Source organism: Perca flavescens, chromosome 15, assembly GCF_004354835.1.
Source record: "Perca flavescens isolate YP-PL-M2 chromosome 15, PFLA_1.0, whole genome shotgun sequence".
Classification (NCBI taxonomy): domain Eukaryota; kingdom Metazoa; phylum Chordata; class Actinopteri; order Perciformes; family Percidae; genus Perca; species Perca flavescens.
In genome coordinates, this window is record NC_041345.1 from 680,559 (window position 1) to 700,835 (window position 20,277).

The following is a 20,277-nucleotide window of genomic DNA, read 5'->3' on the forward strand; positions in this document are numbered from 1 at the left end:
TGGAAATATTGGGAATAATCAATCAATCAATTGATATAGAGGGAAATATGGGAATAATCAATCAATCAATTGATATAGGAGGGAAATATTGGGGAATAATCAATCAATCAATTGATATAAGAGGAAATATTGAGAATAATCAATCAATCAATTGATATAGGAGGGAAATATTGGGGAATAATCAATCAATCAATTGATATAAGAGAAATATTGAGAATAATCGATAATCAATTGATATAAGAAATATTGGGAATAATCAATCAATCAATTGATATGGGAGGAAATATTGGGAATAATCAAATCAATCAATTGATATAAGAGGGAAATATTGAGAATAATCAATCAATCAATTGATAGGAGGAAATATTGGGAATAATCAATCAATCGGTTGATATAGGAGGAAATATTGGGGGAATAATCAATCAATCAATTGATATGGGAAATATTGGGGAATAATCAATCAATCGAAATTGATATGGGAGGAAATATTGGGGAATAATCAATCGTCAATTGATATGGGAGGGAAATATTGGGAATAATCAATCAATTTGTCCTAGGAGGGAAATATTGGGGAATAATCAATCAATCAATTGATATAGGAGAGGAAATATTGGGGAATAATCAATCAATCAAGGAGGAAATATTGGGAATAATCAATCCGAACTGATATAGGAGGGAAATATTTGGGGAATAATCAATCAATCAAAATGATATAGGAGGAAATATTGGGGAATAATCAATCAATCAAATGATATGGGAGGAAATATTAGGGAATAATCAATCAATCCAAATGATATAGGAGAAATATTGGGGAATAATCAATCAATTGATTGATATAGGAGGGAAATATTGGGGGAATAATCAATCAATCAAATGATATAGGAGGAAATATTGGGGAATAATCAATAGTATGGGAGGAAATCAATCAATCAATCCAAAATATAGGGAAATGGGGAATAATTATTCCAATTGTTGATATAGGGGAATAATAAATAATCAATCAATCGAATTGATATAAGAGGAAATATTGGGGAATAATCAATCAATTGATATATGGAGGGAAATATTGAGGAATAATCAATCAATCAAATGATATAGGAGGAAATATTGGGGAATAATTAATCAATCAATTGATATAGGAAAATAATATTGTATGGGAAAATATTGGGAATAATCAATCAATCAGATGATATAAAAGGGAAATATTAAGGGGGAATAATCAATCAATCAATTATTGATAGGAGGGGAAATATTGGGAATAATCAATCAATCAATTGATATAAGAGGAAATATTGGGGAATAATCAATCAATCAATTGATATAGGGAAATATTGAGGGAATAATCAATCAATCAATTGATATAGGAGGAAATATTGTATGGGAGGAAATATTGGGGAATAATCAATCAATCAATTGATATGGGAGGGGCGTATTGGGGAATAATCAATTAATCAATTGATATAGGAGGAAATATTGGGGAATAATCAATCAATCAATTGATATAAGAGAAATATTGAGGAATAATAATCAATCAATTGATATAGGAGGAATATTGAGGAATAATCAATCAATGAATTGATATAGGAGGAAATATTGAGGAATAATCAATCAATGAATTGATATAGGAGGAAATATTGGGGAATAATCAATCAATCAATTGATATAGGAGGGAGATATTGGGGAATAATCAATCAATCAATTGATATAGGAGGGAAATATTGGGAATAATCCGTGTGAATGATGCTGACCTGCAGGCAGTGTTTCCATGGTGACGGGTCGGTCCAGGAACTCCATGCCCGTTGCTTCGATCCTCCCAGCTTCACTCGGACTCGCATGGTACTTCCTGTCAGGGAGCACAGACCTCTCAGGATCAGCCGAGGACTGGCTGGACCACACCTGCCCAAGAACAGCCCCCCTCATCAGTACCGGTCCACCAACCCAGACCCTCATCAGTACCGGTCTACTAACCCAAACCCTCATCAGTACCGGTCCACCAACCCAGACCCTCATCAGTACCGGTCTACCGCCCCAGACCCTCATCAGTACCGGTCTACAACCCAAAACCCCTCATCAGTACCGGTCCAACCCAGACCTCATCAGTACCGGTCTACTAACCCAAACCCTCATCAGTACCGGTCTACTAACCCAAACCCTCATCAGTACGGTCCACTAACCCAGACCCTCATCAGTACCCGTCTACTAACCCAAACCCTCATCAGTACGGTCCACTAACCCAAACCCTCAACAGTACCGGTCACTGGGCCCTCGTCAGTGCCGGTCCACTAACCCAGACCCTCATCAGTACCGGTCCACCAACTCCAGACCCTCATCAGTACCGGTCTACTAACCCAAACCCTCATCAGTACGGTCCACCAGACCTCATCAGTACCGGGTCCACTAACCCAGACCCTCATCAGTACCGGTCCACTAACAAACCCTCATCAGTACCGGTCCACCAGACCCTCATCAGTACCGGTCCACTAACCCAGACCCTCATCAGTACGGTCCACTAACCCAGACCCTCATCAGTACCGGTCTACTGCCCAAACCCTCATCAGCACCGGTCCACCAGACCCCTCATCAGTACCAGTCCACTAACCCAGACTCTCATCAGGGCCGGTCCACTAACCCAGACCCTCATCAGTACCGGTCCACTAACCCAGACCCTCATCAGTACCGGTCTACTAACCCAGACCCTCAACAGTACCCCTATCCACTAACCCAAACCCTCAACAGTACCGGTCCACCAGACCCTCATCAGTACCTGTCCACTAACCCAGACCCCTCATCAGTACCGGTCCACTAACCCAGACCCCTCATCAGTACCGTCTACTAACCCAGACCCTCATCAGTACCGTCCACTAACCCCGAGACCTCATCAGTACGGGCCTACTAACCCAAACCCTCATCAGTACCGGTCCACTAACCCAAACCCTCAACAGTACCGGTCCACTAACCCAAACCCTCAACAGTACCGTCCACCAAACCCCCTCATCAGTACCGGTCCACTAACCCAAACCCTCAACAGTACCGGGTCCACCAGACCCCCTCATAGTACCGGGTCCACTAACCCAGACCCTCATCAGTACCGGTCCACTAACCCAGACCCTCATCAGTACCGGGTTCACTAACCCAGACCCTCAACAGTACCGTCCACTAACCCAAACCCTCAACAGTACCGGGTCCACCAGACCCCCATCAGTACCTGTCCACCAACCCAGACCCTCATCAGTACCGGTCCACTAACCCAGACCCTCATCAGTACCGGGTTCACTAACCCAGACCCTCATCAGTACCGGTCCACTAACCCAGACCCTCATCAGTACCGGTCTACTAACCCAAACCCTCATCAGTACCGGTCTACTAACCCAAACCCTCATCAGTACCGGTCCACTAACCCAAACCCTCAACAGTACCGGTCCACCAGACCCTCATCAGTACCTGTCCACTAACCCAGACCCTCATCAGTACCGGTCCACCAACCCAGACCCTCATCAGTACCGGTCCACTAACCCAGACCCTCATCAGTACCGGTCCACTAACCCAAACCCTCATCAGTACCGGTCCACTAACCCAAACCCTTATCAGTACCGGTCCACCAACCCAGACCCTCATCAGTACCGGTCCACTAACCCAGACCCTCATCAGTACCGGTCCACTAACCCAAACCCCTCATCAGTACCCGGTCCACTAACCCAAACCCTCATCAGTACCGGTCCACCAGACCCTCATCAGTACCGGTCCACTAACCCAGACCCTCATCAGTACCGTCCACCAACCCAGACCTCATCAGTACCGTCCACCAACCCAGACCCTCATCAGTACCGGTCCACTAACCCAGACCCTCATCAGTACCGGGTCCACTAACCCAAACCCTCATCAGTACCGGGTCCACCAACCCAGACCCTCATCAGTACCGGTCCACTAACCCAGACCCTCATCAGTACCGGGTCCACTAACCCAAACCCTCATCAGTACCGGTCCACTAACCCAAACCCTCATCATGTTTGGTCCACCAGACCCTCATCAGTACCGGTCCACTAACCCAGACCCTCATCAGTACCGGTCCACCAACCCAGACCCTCATCAGTACCGGTCCACTAACCCAGACCCTCATCAGTACCGGTCCACTAACCCAGACCCTCATCAGTACCGGTCCACTAACCCAGACCCTCATCAGTACTGGTCCACCAACCCAGACCCTCATCAGTACCGGGTCCACTAACCCAGACCCTCATCAGTACCGGTCCACTAACCCAGACCCTCATCAGTACCGGTCCACTAACCCAGACCCTCATCAGTACCGGTCCACTAACCCAGACCCTCATCAGTACCGGTCCACTAACCCAGACCCTCATCAGTACTGGTCCACTACACTACAGGGTGGTGTACAATCAAAACGGCGTGTTCCTGAGTTCGCCAGAGAGACGAGAGATAAGCTCGTGAACGAGCATGTTGCTACCGGTTGCTAAGACAACACAAACAAATTGTTGCTAGTGCGCTAGTGGCCATCGTGACGTCGTGGGCCAAGAATGCGAAAAGCCGAGCCCATGTTGTCTTAATGTTCTTCTGAGCTCTCTCATTGGACGGTAGTTCTCTTCATACATCCATCCCTGACCATCATGGAGGCTCGCTCACAATCTGATCTCATATCAGACTAAAGTAGTGTTTCTGGAGACATGTGAGAGAGACAAGGCTGTGTGTCTGTGTGTGTGTGTGTGTGTGTGTGTGTGTGTGTGTGTCTGTGTGTGTGTGTGTGTGTGTGTCTGTGTGTGTGTGTGTGTGTGTCTGTGTGTGTGTGTGTGTGTGTGTGTGTGTCTGTGTGTGTGTGTGTGTGTGTGTCTGTGTGTGTGTGTGTGTGTGTGTGTCGTGTGTGTCTCTGTGTGTGTGTGTGTGTGTGTGTGTGTGTGTGTGTGTGTGTGTGTCTGTGTGTGTGTCTGTGTGTGTGTGTGTGTGTGTGTGTTCGTGCGTGTGTGTCTCTGTGTGTGTGTGTGTCTGTGTGTGTGTGTCTGTGTGTGTTAGTGTGTGTGTGTGTGTGTGTGTGTGTGTGTGTGTGTGTCTGTGTGTGTGTCTGTGTCTGTGTGTGTGTGTGTGTCTGTGCGCGTGTGTCTCTGTGTGTGTGTGTGTGTGTGTGTGTGTGTGTGTGTGTGTGTGTGTGTGTGTCTCTGTGTGTGTGTGTCTCTGTGTGTGTGTGTGTTGTGTGTGTGCGTGTGTCTGTGTATATGTGTGTGTGTGTGTGTGTGTGTATCTGTGTGTGTTTCTGTCTGTGTGTGTGTTTGTGATGAGGTCATACCTGCCCCACGTGGCTGTCATCGTCCGTGGTGTAGCTGACCTCGTACATCATGCTGTCGTCCATGTACTTCAGGGGGGGGGGCACCCAGCTGACGTTGAGCTGGTCTCGCTGACCCGTACGGCTCACCGTAACGTTACCCGGAGGGTCCAGAAGAACTGGCGAGCACAAAGACACGAGGCAGCTTGTGAGGGAAGGTGGGAAACACTGGCAAACACTGGCGAACACTGGCGAACACTGGCAAACACTGGCAAACACTGGCAAACACTGGCAAACACTGGCAAACACTGAGAAACACTGAGAAACACTGAGAAACACTGAGAAACACTGGCAAACACTGGCAAACACTGGCAAACACTGGCAAACACTGAGAAACACTGGCAAACACTGGCAAACACTGGCGAACACTGAGAAACAATGAGAAACACTGGCAAACACTGGCAAACACTGGCAAACACTGAGAAACAATGAGAAACACTGGCAAACACTGGCGAACACTGGCGAACACTGGCAAACACTGGCAAACACTGAGAAACAATGAGAAACAATGAGAAACAATGAGAAACACTGGCAAACACTGGCAAACACTGGCAAACACTGGCAAACACTGGCAAACACCGGCAAACACTGAGAAACACTGGGAAACACTGAGAAACACTGGCAAACACTGGCAAACACTGGGAAACACTGAGAAACACTGAGAAACACTGAGAAACACTGAGAAACACTGGCAAACACTGGCAAACACTGGCAAACACTGAGAAACACTGAGAAACACTGGGAAACACTGGCAAACACTGGCAAACACTGGCAAACACTGGCAAACACTGGGGAACACTGGCAAACACTGGCAAACACTGGCAAACACTGATAAACACTGATAAACACTGGCAAACACTGGCAAACACTGGCAAACACTGAGAAACACTGAGAAACACTGGGAAACACTGGGAAACACTGGGAAACACTGGCAAACACTGGCAAACACTGAGAAACACTGGCAAACACTGGCAAACACTGGCAAACACTGAGAAACACTGAGAAACACTGGGAAACACTGGCAAACACTGGCCAACACTGGCAAACACTGGCAAACACTGGCCAACACTGGCCAACACTGGCCAACACTGGCAAATACTGGGAAATACTGGCAAACACTGGCAAACACTGAGAAACACTGGCAAACACTGAGAAACACTGGGAAACACTGAGAAACACTGGCAAACACTGAGAAACACTGGCAAACACTGGCAAACACTGGCAAACACTGGCAAACACTGAGAAACACTGGGAAACACTGGGAAACACTGGGAAACACTGGGAAACACTGGGAAACACTGATAAACTGAGAAACACTGGCAAACACTGGCAAACACTGGCAAACACTGAGAAACACTGGCCAACACTGGGAAACACTGAGAAACACTGGCAAACACTGGCCAACACTGGCAAACACTGAGAAACACTGAGAAACACTGGCAAACACTGGCAAACACTGAGAAACACTGGCCAACACTGGCAAACACTGAGAAACACTGAGAAACACTGGCAAACACTGGCCAACACTGGCAAACACTGGGAAACACTGAGAAACACTGGCAAACACTGGCAAACACTGAGAAACACTGGCCAACACTGGCCAACACTGGGAAATACTGGCAAACACTGGCAAACACTGGGAAATACTGGCAAACACTGGGAAACACTGAGAAACACTGGGAAACACTGGCAAACACTGGCCAACACTGGCCAACACTGGCCAACACTGGCCAACACTGGCCAACACTGGCCAACACTGGGAAATACTGGCAAACACTGGCAAACACTGGCAAACACTGGCAAACACTGAGAAACACTGGCAAACACTGAGAAACACTGAGAAACACTGGGAAACACTGGGAAACACTGGGAAACACTGGGAAACTGAGAAAATCTCAATCATTGCCAATCTTACAGAGACGGAGAGTGTAGGTATATTTTTACTGATCACTAACATGCTAGTTAACATTAGTAATTACTGATCACTAACATGCTAGTTAACATTAGTAATTACTGATCACTAACATGCTAGTTAACATTAGTAATTACTGATCACTAACATGCTAGTTAACATTAGTAATTACTGATCACTAACATGCTAGTTAACATTAGTAATTACTGATCACTAACATGCAAACACTGAGAAACACTGAGAAACACTGGGAAACACTGGCAAACACTGGCAAACACTGGCCAACACTGGCCAACACTGGCCAACACTGGCCAACACTGGCCAACACTGGGAAATACTGGCAAACACTGGCAAACACTGAGAAACACTGGCAAACACTGGCCAACACTGGCCAACACTGGGAAATACTGGCAAACACTGAGAAACACTGGCAAACACTGGCAAACACTGAGAAACACTGGCAAACACTGGCAAACACTGGCCAACACTGGCCAACACTGGCCAACACTGGGAAATACTGGCAAACACTGGCAAACACTGAGAAACAATGGCAAACACTGAGAAACACTGGCAAACACTGAGAAACACTGAGAAACATTGAGAAACACTGGGAAACACTGGGAAACACTGGCAAACACTGATAAACACTGATAAACACTGATAAACACTGGCAAACACTGAGAAACACTGAGAAACACTGGGAAACACTGGGAAACACTGGGAAACACTGAGAAACACTGGCAAACACTGGCAAACACTGGCAAACACTGGCAAACACTGAGAAACACTGGCAAACACTGGCAAACACTGGCAAACACTGGCAAACACTGGCAAACACTGGGAAACACTGATAAACTGGCAAACACTGGCAAACACTGGCAAACACTGGCAAACACTGGCAAACACTGGCAAACACTGGCAAACACTGGCAAACACTGGCAAACACTGGCAAACACTGGCAAACACTGGCAAACACTGAGAAACACTGAGAAACACTGAGAAACACTGGGAAACACTGGGAAACACTGGCAAACACTGGCAAACACTGATAAACACTGATAAACACTGGCAAACACTGAGAAACACTGGCAAACACTGGCAAACACTGATAAACACTGGCAAACACTGGCAAACACTGGCAAACACTGAGAAACACTGAGAAACACTGAGAAACACTGGGAAACACTGGGAAACACTGAGAAACACTGGCAAACACTGGCAAACACTGGCAAACACTGATAAACTGAGAAACACTGGCAAACACTGGCAAACACTGGGAAACACTGAGAAACACTGGCAAACACTGGCCAACACTGGCAAACACTGGCAAACACTGGTAAACACTGAGAAACACTGAGAAACACTGGGAAACACTGAGAAACACTGAGAAACACTGAGAAACACTGAGAAACACTGGCAAACACTGGCAAACATTGAGAAACACTGGCAAACACTGAGAAACACTGAGAAACACTGAGAAACACTGGCAAACACTGATAAACTGAGAAACACTGGCAAACACTGGCAAACACTGGGGACACACTGGGAAACACTGGGAACACTGGCCAACACTGGCAACACTGGCCAACACTGGCCAACACTGGGAAATACTGGGAAATACTGGGAAATACTGGCAAACACTGAGAAACACTGGCAAACACTGGCAAACACTGGCAAACACTGGCAACACTGGCCAACACTGGCCAACACTGGGAAATACTGGGAAATACTGGCAAACACTGGCAAACACTGGGAAATACTGGCAAACACTGGGAAACACTGGGAAACACTGGGAAACACTGGGAAACACTGGGAAACACTGGGAAACACTGGGAAACACTGGCCAACACTGGGAAATACTGGCAAACACTGGCAAACACTGAGAAACACTGGCAAACACTGGCAAACACTGGCAAACACTGGCAAACACTGGCAAACACTGGCAAACACTGGGAAACTGAGAAAATCTCAATCATTGCCAATCTTACAGAGACGGAGAGTGTAGGTATATTTTTACTGATCACTAACATGCTAGTTAACATTAGTAATTACTGATCACTAACATGATAGTTAACATTAGTAATTACTGATCACTAACATGCTAGTTAACATTAGTAATTACTGATCACTAACATGCTAGTTAACATTAGTAATTACTGATCACTAACATGCTAGTTAACATTAGTAATTACTGATCACTAACATGCTAGTTAACATTAGTAATTAAACCTAAACAGATAATGGAAGTCCAAACTGCCTGTGAGCTTCTCCTGTACTATACGGTAATTCCTCTACTGTGTGACAGTAAGTCTCGTGGTTATGACCCAATCGTTAGCCTATTGTTATAAAAGCGTCTGCTACGGAGCCATAACGTGAGCTACAAGGTAATGGAGCCTTTTATACATCGTCGTGTTTCTTTAGAAATAAACAACGGAGAAATAGAGTCTTTAAACGCTTCAGATGTAAAGTTATTCTCTGTCAAAGTGACGGAAAAAAACAAATTGCGGTCAGTGTAATGCTAACAAGAAGTGATCGCTTTGTAGCAACAAAATGGCGCCATCGGAGGTTCGAGTTCTGGAGCGAAGCTTACCCCCCTTGGTTGAAACTTATTTTCCGGATGAATGGATGAGCAGAAATCATCTGAAATATTACAGTCCAGGGGTTCCATAACTCATTACAATTAATTAGGGGGCGGCAGTAGTTCAGTCCGTAGGGACTTGGTTTGGGAACCGGAGGGTCCCTGGTTCAAGTCCCAGTACGGACCAAAGTACAGAGTTTGGATTGGTAGCTGGAGAGATGCCAGTACACCTCCTGGGCACTGCCAGGTGCTCTTGAGCAAGGCACCGTTCCCCCCAAACCACTCAGGGTGCTGGTCCAGCACTGGCAACCCAACTCAGTCTGACATCTCTCCATTTGTGCATGAAGAGGTCCTGAGCATCTGTGTGTAGTGATTTCTAACAAACAGAGTGTAAATTGTAACAGTATACAATAAATAGTATAAATTATTGATTTATCAGTGAGGTTAATAATTGTCATATGCACATTTAAGGAGGTTATTTCCCCAAAAAAAGAGAAAAATACCTAGGTTACATGCGTGCTAACTCAGAAAGAATTAGAAAAGTCGATCTACCGGAGAATAAAGAGTTGAAACTGTAGATGTACGCACACACCACGGCCGACTTGAGCTTTAAAGTTAGCGAAGTCATTCATTTTCAACGGAAGCTGGCAGAAAGTTGAAGTTTGGTCAACTTTATGGTAATGAGCTATGACGCGGTTCAGCGGTAAACAACCAGCAACCAAATAGTGTCCTTCGTGCTGGCTGATCCCAGAGAAACATACGATGCTTTTTATTCCATTGTTGTGTATATTTGTGTATCGCACCTTCGGTGTAAATAGTCTATTTATATTGTCTTAACTGTCTTGTTGTATAAACATGTTATGTTTATTGTTTTTGTCATGAACTCAACTCTGTCATGTCATTATAATTGTGGAGGACTACAGATGGAAAGTAGCATAATGCTAAATCTGGTGCAGCCATCTTTTTAATGTAACTGCACATTGTCCTGCTAAATAAACTAAACTTTGGTTCCTACCAAAACATTAGTTCTGAGAAAACAGAGGAAAAGCTCCTCATGGCTGCTGCTGGGTCCCCCTATCATTTATGATGTGAGGGTGTTTGGGTATAGGGACCAGTTAAAAAGAACAAGGGATGGGATAAAATAGCTGAGACAGTTGGTGTCTCCGGTGAGTTGGTGAAGTGCGTGATGATGATTTATTATTTTTAACTAAGAGGGAATAATTGCACAACAATGAGCAGTGCACCACAGCATGCTAGTCTTCCTTGCTTGATGTGAATGGTACGATCTGATTGCAGATCATTTCATTTGCTCACGATAACTCCGATTTGACCAATCTTTACATAAAGATATTTCCAGCATAAATTGATTCAGAAAAAGCTAGAAATAGGTCGCATAAAAATTCACCTGAATGCAGGAAATTAAGTGTTTAACGCTCAAAATTTTGGCCAGTTATGATTAGGCCACATGTTGGTGCCATCTAAATAACATCTACAAACTGGTCTGAAGCTGAAATGAACATACACCGGCTATTAATAAGCTGGGCAAGCCAATCACCATTTTGCATTGCGTTAAGGTCCTGTTTACACAAATAATACTTCTGGTGAAAACGACAAAATATTTGCCTTTTGTTTAGATGGTGACGGTGTTTTTGGTGTGTGTGTCTGTGTGTGTGTGTGTGTGTGTGTGTGTGTACCTGTTTAACTATATTCGTGGGGTCCAAAAACTGGAGAATACAGTATACTTGTGGGGTCTGCACAGCCTTGTGGGGTCCAAAATGCTGGACCCCACAAGGTTAAAGGGCTGTTTGAGGGTTAAGACTTGGTTTTAGGATTAGGGTTAGAATTAGGTTATGTGAGGGTAAGGGTTAAGAGTTTGCTTTCACATACATATATGTGATCAATTGTTAATGTAAAGTATTAAAGAAAACCGCTTTAAAACATCAAATATGAGGAATTTAAGAGGCTATGAAAAGGATCACGCAGCTGTTTAGTGAAATCAGTGGCACAGTTTGCAGTGAAATAACTCACAGACAAGCTCGATGAGAAGGCTGCGATTGTGGATCAGTGTTCCCAGTCGATGAACTCTTATGTCCATTTGGACAAACATCTGCGTTCGGTTCAGACGGCAGACGAACAGCCTCTTCCCTCCGGAGGCAGGAAGTGATCTCAGTGGACACGTGCTGCTGTTCTCATTCCTGCTCGGGACAGAGAGACAGTCAGTCAGTGAGTTTTTTTGTGATTGTTATGGGGCAAAAATCCTTGATTGTGCAGCACGTTTTCTTAAAAAATGCAATGGAATATGTGGGATATTTATGCAATTTTATGCGATGAAATTGTGGGAACTTGCAAAAACTGCGGATTGATGAAAAAGAGAACTGCTTTTCGATGATGTTCACGTCGCGTAATTACGTCACTTCATAACGTTCCCATGGCAACAGGGGAAAATGGCTGTTCTTGTGTGAAGTAAACAACATTTTTCAACTTTCTGCTAAGATATATTAATGGGACTTTTGTGCAAGGAAAATGCAGGGGTTATGAAATCATGCAAGCCTTGCATATTTTGCGCAGAAATCGGCAATTTATGCAGCGAAAGTGCGGCATATTTGAAAAAATGCGCCCTCCCACCGCATTAATATGCAGACTTTGGCTGATTATGGGATTGCATTTTTCTGGAGGGACTGATCAGTAGGCTGACAGAGCTGTTCTCATTCACTTTAAAGTGATGGTTCGGAGTAATTTCCCCCTAGGCTTCTTTGCACCGTGATCTCGAGCCAAACAACCCCCCAGAAGCTTTTTCCCCTTGTTATAACGTTGGTCAAGTTAGCATTATCAGCTGGTTAGCTTAGTGCAGGCACTAATGGATCCATGTTTGTATCTCTTAAAGTTCCCCACTAATAATGCCTGGAATGATACCAAACTTCTACACTAGTACAAATAGGTTCTGTACTTATAAAACGAGGCATTAGAAAGTTTGTAACTACACCAGAATTATATTTAAATAACACTTGCCTGATGGATACTCCTCTCGGCTGCTACCGCGCAAGATCCCGCGAGATCACGCATAGAGCACAACATCTATTGCCGGAAGAGACTACTGGTAAAGAAGAATCAAGAAGTGAGTGACCAGCAGAAGCAGCTACTGCAGTGTGAGGCGACAGGACAAGATGCCACACAGTTGGATAGATCCCGGCTGCGGTTTAAAAGCAATAGATGTTGTGCTCTGTGCAGGATCTCGCGGGATCTAGCACGGTAGCAGCCGAGAACCTATTTGTACTACTGTAGAAGTTTGGTATCATTCTGGGCATTATTAGTGGGGTAATTTACAAGATACGAACTGGATCCATTAGTGCCCGCACTAAGCTAACCAGCTGATAACGCTAACTCGACCAACGTTATAACAAGGGGGAAAAAGCTTCTGGGGGGTTGTTTGGCTCGAGGTCAAGGTGCAAAGCAGCCTAGGGGGAAATTACTCCCAACCATCACTTTAAACAATACAGATGATGCTGAGTCATTCATGAATTAGTCATGACAAAAAAAATATTATAACCATTGTATTATTCGATCAGTCCGCTATGTTAGCAAATATAAAGCTAGCTAGCTTGTTTAATAGCTTGTTTGATAGCTTGTTGGATGGTTAGTTAGCTAGCTTGTTTGGTAGTTAGTTAGCTAGCTTGTTTTGTAGCTTGTTTAATAGCTTGTTGGTTAGTTAGCTAGCTTGTTTTGTAGCTTGTCTAATAGCTTGTTATATAGCTAGTTAGCTAGCTGGTTTAATAGCTTGTTAGATAGTTTGTTAGCTAGCTTGTTTGGTAGCTTGTTAGATAGTTAGTTAGCTAGCTTGCTAATTCCACCCGCAGTGCTATAATGCTACACTAGTTGTATATATATACTAGTACACTACAAAGTTGTATATGTGGTGATAGCGTGGTGCTCGTTATGCTGTGACAAGACTGTGAATGAAACATGAAGTTGTTACATTTGACTAATTTTGTGGCCGGCCGGCTAGTTTTCTCGCTAAGCTCTCAGTTCATCATCATCTGTATTAGAGAAAATGTTTGGGAATAAAATAGAATAAAAAACCCTCTGAGCTCCAGTATTGTTGCTATACTCTGTCTGGTCCTGACTGGGACTTACTGGTAGGTGTATGTGAAAGAGTACTGGTCCACGGAGCCGGCCCTCTCCTCATCTTCCTCCCAGAAGCACGTGAAGTCCTTCCTGCCTTCAGCGAAGCACTTTGGGTTTTGTGGCTCCTCTCTGAGCAGCATCGCCACTGAGAAAGGTGAAGTCAGGAAGCAACAGAGAGAAGAAATGGGAGAAGACGAAGGCCAAAAGGTTTTTGCTTTCAGTTCAGTTCAGTCACTTTATCATCCCAGACGGGGGACTTCATTTGCAGTCAGGAGTGCAAGAAACAAACACGTGTACAAGCCTAAACGAAAAGATAACACTACAATAACATTAAGTACAAAAATGTTCCAACCTAATTTCACACAATACTACAGCAGCGATCTCTACAAAAATTCTAAACAACTTGCCAATTAATCCGATTTATTGAACTGAGATACTGTGAATCTACGACCTAAAGGAGAGAGTTTCAAACTCAAATTGAGGAGGAGGATTTAGCTGGTTATTGTCACGTAGCGTATCAGAATCAGGCCAAGTAAGGCCTCCTGCACACTGGCTGCGTGGCGTGTCCGTGTTAATTTGGGTTCCCATGGTAACAGGTTAGAGCGTGCACGCTGCCTGCGTGACACGCATGTCTCAGTAAACACGTGCACGCTAGAAATAGGGCCGATGCCTATTTTTCACGCCACTCTAAATGACGTATTGATGTTTGAAAGTCTTGAGGTTTTGATATAAATGCAGATATATAAATGTAATTTAAAATAATGAATAAATAATTTTAGATTTTCTAATATGTCACCTGTCAATCCAGAAGGAAATATTCTGGAGCCTATTCTGCCGTCAATACTGCCGACTTTGTCTTTGCTGGAATCAGATCAGAATATGTTTATGTTTATGGGAAACATCCATGTTTGAAATTGTAATTTCCCCACTGGGGATCAATAAACAGTATAAATTATTATTATGATTATAAAATAAATTATTATTATTATTATTATAAATGATGTGTCCAGACAAGGCTAGCAGCAGCGCTGCGTCAGACACCTTTCTGGTGGGGGAAGACGTAGAAAGCACCACGCAGCCAGCGTGTAGGAGGCCTGAGGCTGAACCCGTACTGACACAGATTACAGCTCTAAACAAGGACAACAAAGCTGAACGAGACAAACACGTAGAGCGGCAACAATTAGTGGACTAATCCATTAGTCGATAGACAGAGAAATCATTGCCAACTACTTTGATGATCAATTATTAGTTTAAGTAATTTTTCATACAAAAATGGATGTTTTCAGCCTCTCAAATATGGAGATGTCCTGCTCTCTCCTGTTTTATATCACATTAAACTGAATATCTTTGGGGTTTAAGACTGACATCAGCTTGGACTTTGAGAAACTGCGATGAACATTTTTCACAATTTTCTGACATTTCATGGACCACACGATTAATCGAATAATGAAAACAATTTCAGACCTATGCGTACATTTTGATGTTATGAATTCAACTAAAGAGGGAGTTCTGATGTTATCTTTAAATCTAATTTAAAACTTTCTATTCTATATTTCTATATTCACTACAGGTAACAATATAAACAGTTTTATCTTACCTTTTTTCTCGAAATCTCGCGCGCCCTGGACGATGGAAGCTTTCCACACGGCGCACAATATCCCCCAAACCGCCACCAACCTGCTCAGGTGAGCGCATTTCATCCTTCTGGCTTGTCTGGGAGCAGAAAGACTTTCAGCCTGCTGCTGCCCGCCGGCATAACTAGAAAACAAGCTGGCTGGAGCGGGTCTGCTGCAGCTCTGACAGAGGAGAGGCTGCTTCTACTTTAGATAGCACGGATAGCGCAGCGCGGTTACGCGCCTGCTAGTGACAGATAAGGAAGGTGTGTGTGTGTGTGTCTGTGTGTGTGTGTGGAGCCGAGCTGTTTACTTTCTGCAAAAGTTAGTGAAGGAGAGGTGTGGCAAAAAAAACGTTTTACTCTCTTGTTGATGGGCGGGAATCACGCACTCATTGATGTTTACAACTTGTTTGTGCTGCTGAGAGAGAGAGAGAGAGAGAGAGAGAGAGAGAGAGAGAGAGTAGGTGTTACGTTACGTGTGTAAAAGCGCAAACGTAGGTAGGTACAGCGGTGTGTACGTGATACGCAGTTATACGCATTATATCCACCGAGAAAGCTCCAGCATCTCCATATACCCACTTAGAAATGACCAGTGACACACACAAAACATACTTTCCATTATATTTTTGATATATTTTGAATTGCCATCTGTTTTTCTTCTTCACATAGGTTAAATAAAGGGATTTCCACCGTATATTGGTGCATTAAAGTGTATCTGAATGCAAAAAAAATGAAGTTGCTTATGCTCAAAACTTCCCTGGGGGAGGACAATAGGGATATATATATATATATATATATATATATATATATATATATATATATATATATATATATACACACACACACACACACAATACATTAGACAACAACACTGGGTGGGTGGGAAGGTGGGTAGATGGATGGATAGATAATGAAATTTAAAATATTTAATATAGGCTATGTAAGTGTTATCGGGTGAACCGTGGTAAAGTTGGTTTTATATTGGACGGTGGGTATTCAGTCCCTCCAGAAAAACGTAATTATGCAAACGTGTAATTCAACGCATAATCAGCCAAAGTCCGCATATTTTGTGCGGGGGCCGCATTTTTTCAAATACGCCGCACTTTCGCCGCATAAATTGCAGATTTCCGCGCAAAATGGCTTGCACGATTTCATAATACCCGCATTTTTGTTGCAAAAAAGTCCCATATCTTATATCAAAAATGTTGGAAAAACCTCCAAAAAAACACGAGGGAAAAAAGCAACAAAGTCCCAAAAAAGCACATCAAGAAATTGACAAAAAACATCAGAAAAAGTGACCAAATACTTGGATGAAAGTGACCAAAACGTAAAATAAAAAAATTTTGAATTTGAAATTCTGACCCAGAAAAACAGAAAGCTGCTGGGTCGACCGTAGGACAACACGAGGAAAACATTCAGAGCTCCACAGGCAACCACACCCCCCCGCTCTGGCCCCGGGCCAGGCTAATCCCTGCATGTGCCCAAAGTAACGGAAACACAGAGTACTCACACACACACACACCTCAGACGCAGCAAACTGTTTCTTATCTACTCACTGCACCCGCATGTTTTTCTTCGTTCGACCAGCTCTATCAGCTCTGCAGACGCTTTCGTTTCATCACCCGTGATAAGCCCCCCCGACCCCCCCTTCTGCTGCCCATCCCCGTCAGTTTAAAGACACCTCAGAGACTCTTTGCGTCACCTGAAAGCGGAGAAGACAGCCTGATCCCAGGATGATGTAAAGACAGGCTGCACTTCACTCACATGACGCCATTCAGCTACTGCTGGAACAAGTATTCCCATCCTTTACACTCCTACGTCCCATACACTAAGGTTAATGCCACTCTAGGAACAGCTGGATATACTCCTATCTCCACCGAAATCCATGTCTGATGCTTTCATAGGTCAATACTTTTAACTAACGTTAGCTTGGACAGCTAATTTAGCCTTTGGGCTGCAACAGTGAAGGTAAAGCCTGTGGGCTCCCAAGAGAACTTGATGGATCCATTCATCGTGCACCTCGTTAAACTCGGAGAAACTCAGAAACCTTCTGCTATCTAGTGGCTCTAATCACACTAGCTATTGCTGTCACTGCTGAAAAGAAAATAAGTTTAAATCAAAAGTTTAAATTAATTGGGGGATTTGGAGAATCGTGTCATCCTCTTAATAGTCAATAAACGTTGGGCTCTAACTTTCAGCCTTACAAAGCTCAACATGTCCATGTTTGAGACATAAATCATTCCAAGTAGGCTGCCCAAAACTCAAAGCTAAGCACACGGACTGCATAGATCTCAGACAAACCCCCGAAAAACACAAACAACAAAGGCCCAAAAGTCCAGCCATCCCAAAACATGACTTGGCATCACTTATAGTTTTCTGCAATAGACGACTCAGAAAATGAAGCTGCTGAACATTTGTTACAGAGACAGTGAATGTTAAAATGCTAGCGTAGCAGCATCGGTAGAGGCCGTGGACAAACACAGGGTAGAAAAAGTAAAAGTCTGTAAAAAGAAAATGTAGTTAAAGTAGGCTATTAAAACATTGTAAAAAGTGGAAAGGATTCAAACACACACGCAGACACACACACACACAGTTGTGTGTGTTTAATGGTCTCATCATCTCCGCTGACTTGTAGCCGTTATATTGTCGGCTAGTTTACTTTAGAATCAAACCTCAGATTTATAAACTACATGTGTGTGTGTGTGTGTCTGTGTGTGTGTGTGTCTGTGTGTGTGTGTGTGTCTGTGTGTGTGTGTGTCTGTGTGTGCAGGAATCTTTATGTATAACACCGCTAGCAGCGTGTGGTTTATCTGCTTCTTCAGATAACATGTGGAGAGAAGAGAAGCTGTGACCTGAGGTCATAAATTATCTGTAACTGATTTTTTTAAAAGGAAACTAAAAAGACAAAAATGTGCAAGCTCGCCCTGTTTGTAATAATTATATTCTTTATTTTCATATACACATTTAAACAATTTATTCTTGTTTATAAGATGCAGTTTTTCACAACGCTTGCATCAGAATCTAAAACATCCAATCATCTCATCCGTAGGGCTGCAAGCCCCTCCCCCCTTGATTAGTCAACTAACTAACTGGCCGTTTTGATTTTAGTTGATTAGTCATGTTTCATGCTGAATAACTTGTGAGCTCATCTCTAGTTTTAAAGTGGAGCTTTTGCACGATTCTTTGTGGAGAAACAGATTTGGTTTTTTTGGTTACACTTGAAGGTATCTCCATAAGAGTGACATGACAATGTCATGAACGTGTCATAAACGTGTCATAAACGTTTATGACGTAATGCTTCTGTCAGACAGTAGGGGTGGGAATCAGCAGAGGTCTCACGACACAATATTATTGCGATTTTAAACATATTGCAATATCCTGCGATATATCACAATGTATTAACTTTTTTCGAACTTGGACCTGCTGGAACCAACGGTACCTGGATCTGCTGGAACCAATGGTACCTGCTGGAACCAATGGTACCTGGATCGGCTGGAACCAATGGTACCTGCTGGAACCAATGGTACCTGGATCGGCTGGAACCAATGGTACCTGCTGGAACCAACGGTACCTGGATCTGCTGGAACCAATGGTACCAAGACCTGCTGGAACCAATGGTACCTGCTGGAACCAATGGTACCTGGATCTGCTGGAACCAATGGTACCTGCTGGAACCAACGGTACCTGGATCTGCTGGAACCAATGGTACCTGCTGGAACCAACGGTACCTGGATCTGCTGGAACCAATGGTACCTGCTGGAACCAATGGTACCTGGATCGGCTGGAACCAATGGTACCTGCTGGAACCAATGGTACCTGGATCGGCTGGAACCAATGGTACCTGCTGGAACCAATGGTACCTGGACCGGCTGGAACCAATGGTACCTGCTGGAACCAATGGTACCTGCTGGAACCAATGGTACCTGGATCTGCTGGAACCAATGGTACCTGCTGGAACCAATGGTACCTGGATCTGCTGGGACCAATGGTACCTGGATCTGCTGGGACCAATGGTACCTGGATCTGCTGGAACCAATGGTACCTGCTGGAACCAACAGTATCTGGATCTGCTGGAACCAACAGTATCTGGATCTGCTGGAACCAACAGTATCTGGACCTGCTGGAACCAATGGTACTTGGACCTGCTGGAACCGAGAACCTCCTTCACTTCTTATCTCTCTGGGATGATAGCAGAGACAACTTCAAGACATTTTTCAAAGCTAACATACAGGATCAAAAAGACGAACGTTTTAACTGGCCGACATCCCATAATGTGCAACGATGATAAAACCTCATTTTATTCACTTCAACGACATGAAAAGGTATTACAGTAACGGCACACAGAGCTGACAACTAACTAACCCTCTTTAACCAGCTCACTGTTTTTACTGATAGTGGCAAAAAGCAGTTTCTCAGAGATGCTACACACACACACACACACACACACACACACACACACACACACACACACACACACACACACACACGTTAGCATCTCCCTCCAGCTCTCTCAGCGTTAGCATCTCCCTCCAGATCTCTCAGCGTTAGCATCTCCCTCCAGATGTCTCAGCGTTAGCATCTCCCTCCAGATGTCTCAGCGTTAGCATCTCCCTCCAGATGTCTCAGCGTTAGCATCTCCCTCCAGCTCTCTCAGCGTTAGCATCTCCCTCCAGATGTCTCAGCGTTAGCATCTCCCTCCAGATGTCTCAGCGTTAGCATCT

The 20,277-nt window shown here is 44.0% G+C and overlaps 2 protein-coding genes across 2 annotated transcripts in view; both read right to left on the minus strand.

Annotated features, from left to right (window-relative positions):
- epor (erythropoietin receptor) overlaps window positions 1-17,163 on the minus strand; it is a 39,958-nt gene extending 22,795 nt beyond the window's left edge. Inside the window, exons 1-5 of the mRNA XM_028599954.1 lie at window positions 17,113-17,163; window positions 15,539-15,654; window positions 13,951-14,086; window positions 11,848-12,014; window positions 5,294-5,448 (exon numbers count right to left, since the gene is read on the minus strand). Of these exons, the coding sequence (XP_028455755.1) occupies window positions 5,294-5,448; window positions 11,848-12,014; window positions 13,951-14,086; window positions 15,539-15,654; window positions 17,113-17,123 (585 nt within the window). The 5' untranslated portion in view covers window positions 17,124-17,163. The remainder of the gene's footprint in view (window positions 1-5,293; window positions 5,449-11,847; window positions 12,015-13,950; window positions 14,087-15,538; window positions 15,655-17,112) is intronic.
- A 1,694-nt stretch (window positions 17,164-18,857) lies between these two features.
- Window positions 18,858-19,821, minus strand: LOC114569261 (putative testis-expressed protein 13C). The gene is made up of 3 exons (XM_028599076.1): window positions 19,812-19,821; window positions 19,599-19,726; window positions 18,858-19,554 (listed from the first exon to the last, which is right to left on the minus strand). The coding sequence occupies exons 1-3, from the start codon at window positions 19,819-19,821 to the stop codon at window positions 18,955-18,957; spliced, it is 738 nt and encodes a 245-aa protein (XP_028454877.1). The 3' UTR covers window positions 18,858-18,954.
- Window positions 19,822-20,277: the final 456 nt, after the last annotated feature.